A 7134-nucleotide genomic window follows, 5' to 3' on the forward strand; every position below is an offset into this window, starting at 1 on the left:
AGCCCTGCATGGCCTGCCAGAATACAGGTTATGTAGCATTTCTGAGTACACAGTTTCTGAAACCTCATTAGCAAAAGGGTCTTGAGGGTGAAAAGATGTGCTCAGTATGAGCACAGAGGAACGGGAGAGCTCATCACTTCCTTTGATGTCGCATGCCTAGAAAGAGATCTAGATACAGGGCTGTGACTGCTGTTGTTCGCATTTGGAACATCACTTGGAGGTATGCTCTCCAAACAGTTAAGCTTGTAGGAATGAAAGGATCTAAATAGGCAAAAGCAGAGGATGCTTAAACAGAGGCTCAGTGAGAAAGGACAGTCACTCTTAGTGCCTGATGACCCGAGTTCAGTCTCTGTGTCCCATGGAAGAGGAAAGAAAACAAATTCTAAAAGTTATCGTCTGAACTTCATAGGCATGTCCTGGCAGGAATGAGCATCCACTTACACGCACACATACACACAATCAAAATATATAGACAAATTAAAAAACAATTGATGCCAAAACAATGTCTTTATTGGGAAACACTTGTTTTATATTATGTGTAACGCTACAAGAGTGTTCTGTTCTTTCAGTTTGAGTTTATCATTTGAAAAGATGTCATCCAAACACCAAAGCTGGTAGGAACATGGGGATTTCGACAGTCAAAAGCAACTAATGTCAGGAAGGCTCTGTTTACTGGAGAGCACCTGTGTGAGGTTGCTCCAACTTTAGAAAGTCTCAGGAAGGAACATGTGATCAGGTCATGGCATCCGTGCATGGTATTGAGGACTACAGGGCAGTCAGCATCTTAAGGACATCACAGTCCACACACACAGGGCAGGTGACTCCTATGGAGAGAGGACATAGATGGTAACACAGATTAGTGAGGGCTAGCAGACAGAGCCATGTGTCCAGTTCCCTTGTCTGTTCGACTTGCAGCCATTTGGAATACTGGCTGCTACTGACCACTGGACCCACAGTTCTGTTGCTTGCCTTCCCTTCACATGAAGTGCCCCTTAATGTAAGCATGAATGTACCACTACCTTTTGCTCCTCAGGCTTCAGACTTCTCTCCTGACAAAGCAAGCACCCCTGTACCTGATTCCTCAGCACCCTGGAGTGCCACTTCTCACAGCCTCTGGACCACAAACAAAGATGGTCCATGGGCTCACTTATCTCCCGTATTTACAAAGATGCTTCAAAACCCTCATGGGTCTCTGGTCTCAAAATGATAAGTATGCCCTAAATGGCATTGAAGAACATTAACTGGTGTGGGAAACAAAACCAACAACACTTTGTAGCAATGTAGCAAGAAACTGAGCCTTATGAATCCAAAGCATAAGAAGTCACCAAAATATATCTTAAATTTACGTGATTGTATGAGTGGTGCATGTTCGAAGAACTAATGGCTACGTGTGTAGAAAATACTAAGGAGAAGGATTCGAGACATCGTGGTAGCCCAGGCAGTTTTCTCTGCCTCTGACAGGTGCTTGCTGCATCCAGCAGGAGCTGGAGCTCAACTCCATAAGGTGTGCATCTCAGCACATCCACTGCTGTAGGTATCACTACCATCCCACGGGGAGGCCCAGGGAGTCCGCCATGCACCACCTAGAAACACTGGGGTAGTCGGGTCTCCTGGTTGCTAAGATACTCACCTCTAAATGTGTCTTAATTCTTGAAAGGTTAATGAATGTATTGTCCAGTGAAGGTGTCTGGGTATAGAATTAACCCTCCTTTTGGACAGTAGCACATCCCGGGACCATGGTGGAAAGGTTTTGTGTGATGAACACTGCCCTGTAGCTGCTCTTGAAACTGCACAAAGTACCCATGATTGGGTTGGGAGCGGTGTCTAAACTGTGGGAAGAATGCTGCTGTTTTCCGGGACCGGCCACGCTTTCCCTTGAGCCTGTGAACCTTTGCCCGCTGTTGGCGCACTTGGGCCAGGTCTTCATCCAGGCTGTATCCTTTGACCTTGATTTGCCGAGGAACGACTTCTCGGAGATGTAATGGTGCTTTGTAGGACTTCAGAGAGACTCCGTGGGATTTCAGCTTGGTTTGTGATTTCACCTGCCCTATGGTCTTTAGCTGGCCTGTTTGTGATTTCACCGGCCCTATGGTCTTTAGCTGGCCTGTGGTCTTTAGCTGGCCTGTGGTCTTTAGCTGGCCTGTGGTCTTTAGCTGGCCTGTTTGGGACTTCAGCTGGACTGCATGGGATTTCACTTGAGTTTGGGATTTTATTTGTGACTGAGATTGTGGCTGGGATTTTTGTTGGGCAAGCTCATCTTCTTCATCACAAACTATGTCTTCCTTTATACCTGTCTGTTCCTGTGAACTGTGAGCCTCTCCCATGTCAGCATCAACATCCTGGCCATATGCATGGTGCTTAGTTTGCACAAAGATGCTTTCTTCAGGGGCCTCTTCCTGTTCTTCTTTGTGACCATAGAGAAACTGGCCATTTCCGAGAAATACGAGTGGGGATGTTTTTACTACAAAGTGTCCTTTTGTCCCACCTGCTAATGGATGACAAGAATCTTTGAGTTACATTATCTGTACAGCTCCCTTGCAAGTCTCATCCCAGAATTCCCCATCAACCCACTGGCATACCCACAGGTATGTGGGTGTGGGTGGAGAACACTCAAAGTCCGTCATGATCACCCCATGGAGGCTTCTTCTCACTGCCAGAACACCCTTATGGACATTCTCCCTGAGTGCCTTTCTTTCCAGGCCGCTCCCTGAACTCACCATAGAATTCTATCCCAGCTGCTTTCTTCTCTAGAAGGAGGAGCAGAGAAAGGCTGAGGAAGATGGACTTCATCTTAGCAGGAAGGGCCTTCACTGAGAGCTCAGCTGGTCTCCTCATTTATATGTTCTTTGCTGGGTGCAGAAATGTGGCTGTAGTCACAAAAGGCATCGCCTGTCCTTACTTATCTGGCTTGCTGGCTTCTCCCTTATTCTCAGTAGGAGATGTAAACATTCCTAGAGACTAGAGACACATGATGTCAGAGTCTTTGTCTTACCCCGACAAGTCCCAGAAGAACTTTAGATCTTTATCGCCACCTCAAGATCATCACATGATGTTTCCAGGAGAAATTCAAGGCAGCGATCACAGGAGTAACCAGAGCCCGTCCAAGATTTTCTAGTTCAAGTGTGGGGTCTTGTCAACAGAGTTCTGAGCTTCATGCTGCATCAAAAATATAATATGCACTTTTTTTTTTTTTTTGGTTTTTCGAGACAGGGTTTCTCTGTGTAGTTCTGGCTGTCCCAGAACTCACTCTGTAGACCAGGCTGGCCTCGAACTCAGAAATCCACCTGCCTCTGCCTCCCAAGTGCTGGGATTAAAGGCGTGCGCCACCACCGCCCGGCTATAATATGCACTTTTGTTTCCTTTCAAATGAGATGGACACAGATCTGTTTCAGGTGAAAAGGAAACAGGAAAGAAGGTATGTTTATGGAATCTAAAGAAAATTTCAAAAATAACCAAGATATAACTGCATAAAAGTAACTCTAAAATGCCTGCCCTTACTACTGCCCTATGTGAGAATCCCCCAGTGATTCCTGTCATTAGTAGCTTTGATGAGAGACTCTGAGTGAGGTATGGCAGCCCTCATCTGCAGGTAGGAGAGAGCAGAGACGTGCTCAAGAGGACTCCGTGGTTATGTATTCAGTAGTGTCAGCATTGGGGCTGCATCTCAAGAGTGAGTGGAGCTGCAGAGGGATGTTCAGGTATGGGAGAAACCATGTTTGGCTGGAAACAGGATGACTGTTGGAACACGGGGAAGGAAACTGGCCTCCTTAAATATATTCTTGAAATCATCTAAAATCCACATTACCTGCTTGATGAGGAAAAACTCCTTTGCAGATGCAAAACCCCTTTCTACAGGTCACTGCTTATGTCTGCCCTCCCTGGCGAATGTGTTAGTAGAAGAGTGTGAGAATGTCCTGAGACTGGATGCAGTGGGATCCTCTCCACTTCCTGGAAACGTGAAGTCTCCTGCATCTGTGAGAAGACCTTGCAGGAACTTGCAGGAATCACCATGGATTCGGTAAAGTTCATAAGGCAGGCCTGAGCTTTCCCAGGCACCCAGTGGTGTGGACAGAGCAGGGAAGAGTCAAGCATCTCTGCAGAGAGCCTGCATGCACCCAGCCCTGCCCTGCAGGGGGATGCAACAGAAGGCTGGTGAAAAAGTGTTTTAGGTCATTCTATCTCCAAGTGTTGATTTACCTGGAACAATGCTGTGGAAGGGGTTAAGGCAAAGCTTCATGGGAAGAACAAAGATGCAGGCACTAAGCCATGCAACAGAACACGCGGATGCTGGCTTTAATCTAGGAGCTCTGAGCTCCTCCTAATCTTATCTCTGTGCTCCAATCCTGAAGATAACTCATCCCTCAGTACAGATGCCAGTCACAGTTTTGACATTACCAAGAAGTCCAGTCACTTCCTCTTCCTGCTTGCTTCTCCCCTACTCCATGCACTTCCCTTGAGAACAAACCAGGTGGAACTCTTCTATGGTGAGCTGACTTGTGGCAGACCAGGGTCTGGAAAATGGCCCTTGTTAGTGGGTAGAAAGTAAAATGTGTGCCTTCAAGGTCTGTGCAAGAGATAAAGATGAAATGTAAATGCTCATCGTATTCATAAAGAAAATCAGGGAAAGTCCAATAGAAACTCCCAGGAGAATCTGACTCCACATCCAAACAGATCCCAATGGTAGTTATAGACTGCTGTACTCCAGGAATGCACAATGTCGATAAATGTCAACAGAAGATCCATGGTGTCTAAAGAAGAGAAATGGTGTGTTGATGGCAACCATCTTGGTAGAGTGCAACTAGGACTAGGAAAACCCTTGGGACAAGTTTGAAGTCAATGACAGAAGTAGGGCCTTATAATTGTTACAGGTATAGACAAATTATACTCCCAACACAGAAGAGAAATCACGTTAAATTCTTATCTTAGGTATAGGAGTTATCTCTTGGTGTACAGGTTGGCATGGGCCTCCACCCTCTGTTTTGATCAGTTAGGTTGTTCTGTAATGGTCTCTGTCAGTTGCAAAGAGAAATTTCAGTGGTGAGAACAATACTTATCTGTGGGTACCAGGAATAATATTATTTTATAATCTTAAAACATAAAAAAATTAAATAAAAATTTCTATTTTTATGAAAATATTTATTAAAACTTTATGACTAAAAATAAAAACTTGCAAATAAAAGAGCATTGTGGTCAGTTCTGCCAACTTCTGGCAAGGAGGAAATCCCATCACTGTTGAGGTACTGTGGAGCCTGAGAGTCAGGTGCTTGCACTTGGCAGGTTGCTCAGCCCTACAGAGCCCTCTGTTCTACCTATGGTTTGTTGCTCAGCAAGTCTGAGCTCTCTGAGCCCAGCTGCTCAGTTCTTTCCCCAGCCTTCCTCCTCCCGAGGGATGTTTACTGCAGAGAAAGCTCTGAAAGCAGGAGAGAGGGCTGACTCCTCAACCCTCCACCTCAGTGCAGACTTCTTTGTTCTGTTCACTTCCCCCACTCTCTGACATTCTCAAATGTCACCCCATAGCTTAGTCATTTGCTGTCTCTGGGTGAAAGTCTTCTAGAGTGAGTGGGAACTTGCCAAATCCACATCTTGAAATTCACTGGGACATGCGATGGCTTTGGTACCCAAAGAAGGCTTGGTTGTTATGTGAATGCAGCCCCAATGCTGAGAACTGACCCTTGAGGCTCCCGAGCCCCCATCTTGCACAGAATCCCAGCTGGAATCATGGATTCCATGATGACTATTCCTTCCTGCATGTGCTTGGAAGATTCTAGTAGTATAGGATCCTTAAATACCCCCTCTCAAATTCCCTCTCATTTTTGAATGATTTCTAATTTTTTATTTTTCCTTTTACTATATTTCTAGCACTGACCATAAAAGAGCAAGTCATATGTAATTTCAATAGCCCTACTCTGCTCTGTATTGCCTGTGGTGAGATTATCTAAACAAAAGAAAATTAACAAAGTTCTGGTTTAAACAACTGCAGGTCAAATATGCATAATAGACATCTACACAACTGATGTTAATATTCATTACTGGAAGCCATGGAATTTTCTCTAGGACCGTGATAAAGTTATAAACAGTATCACAAAACAGTACAGAAGCTACAATGACACGAAGATTAACAATACATACTTTTTATTGGTTAATACATCTTTGAAGAAATCTGGGAGGTAATGAAAAATGTCAGGAGCCATCATAGGACAAACTAATAATTAGCAGGTGATCTTCCTGAGATGACTGGCTTAGAGTAACTTCTACGATGAAACTGGTAGGCAAGGCCCAGTAGAAAATCATTTTAGGAAATATTCCTGCTATTAACATGCTTTTCTTGTTATTATTAAACATATGTAACAATCATTAGGTATTAGCCCGCTCTTTTGAGCAGATCTTTGCAGGTCTATGAAGATGTACTGTCTTGTAGTGATGCTATATAGACAAATGAATGACTTCTTAAATCTTAATGATGAGCCTCTAAGAATTCCTAGGACTATATCAGTGTTTATTAAGCTCTTTTATAACGGGACTGCAATTAGATCCTTTCTGATAGTCAAAACTGCAATGAGAACTCTGTCAGTCTCCCATGTATCACCAGTTAACTGCTTCTAGATAGTAACCAGACTTTCTACTATTCAGAAAACATTTTAGAGGTTGTGAAACCATTAACCAAAGGTCATAAAAAGAGAAGAAATGATTTATTATAGGTGCTAAGACAGAAGATAAAATATTGACTGGGTTTATCTATACAAAACTTCACTAATAACTCAGTTATGGTTTTTAACTTTCAGTGAACCTGTGGAGCTGTGAGAGGTGGTGAATGTTTAGCCAGATAATTACTCCTAATGGATATACATGTAAAGTAAACACTCTCTATTGTAAACTTCTTATTCGATTTATGATTTGAATTTTATGTGGAACTTGTGTGAACTTTTTACCATGTGATCACGTATTCTGAAAAGATGTATAAGTGCTGAGGACAGAGGGAAGGGTCAGAATTGAGCTGAGGAGAATTTTTTAGACAGAACACCTTTTAGACAGAACTGAACTCAAGAAGAACTTAGAAGTAGAGGCATAGCATTGGGAGAAAAGACATTGGGAGTAAGAGCATTATTCTGGCATCAGAGCTGGAGGAGAGAGCAA

General features: G+C 43.7%; 1 protein-coding gene across 1 annotated transcript; it reads right to left on the minus strand.

Annotated features, from left to right (window-relative positions):
• Nucleotides 1–493: 493 nt before the first annotated feature.
• LOC114622913 (seminal vesicle secretory protein 3A-like) lies at nucleotides 494–2804 on the minus strand. Its single transcript, XM_028769482.1, has 4 exons — nucleotides 2718–2804; nucleotides 2141–2485; nucleotides 1631–2047; nucleotides 494–824 (listed from the first exon to the last, which is right to left on the minus strand). The coding sequence occupies exons 1-3, from the start codon at nucleotides 2788–2790 to the stop codon at nucleotides 1659–1661; spliced, it is 807 nt and encodes a 268-aa protein (XP_028625315.1). The 5' UTR covers nucleotides 2791–2804; the 3' UTR covers nucleotides 494–824; nucleotides 1631–1658.
• Nucleotides 2805–7134: the final 4330 nt, after the last annotated feature.

This window comes from Grammomys surdaster, unplaced genomic scaffold (genome assembly GCF_004785775.1).
Source record: "Grammomys surdaster isolate TR1022 unplaced genomic scaffold, NIH_TR_1.0 193, whole genome shotgun sequence".
Taxonomy (NCBI): Eukaryota; Metazoa; Chordata; class Mammalia; order Rodentia; family Muridae; genus Grammomys; species Grammomys surdaster.

Excerpts from the sequence above, each read along its gene's own strand:
- LOC114622913 (XM_028769482.1), bottom strand. The coding sequence starts at position 2,790 with ATGAAGTCCATCTTCCTCAGCCTTTCTCTGCTCCTCCTTCTAGAGAAG. Across the intron at positions 2,486-2,717 it reads AGCTGGGATAGAATTCTATG|GTGGGACAAAAGGACACTTT; the intron begins GTGAGTTCAGGG and ends ATCCATTAGCAG. Across the intron at positions 2,048-2,140 it reads AGGCCAGCTAAAGACCACAG|GGCAGGTGAAATCACAAACC; the intron begins GCCAGCTAAAGA and ends TAAAGACCATAG.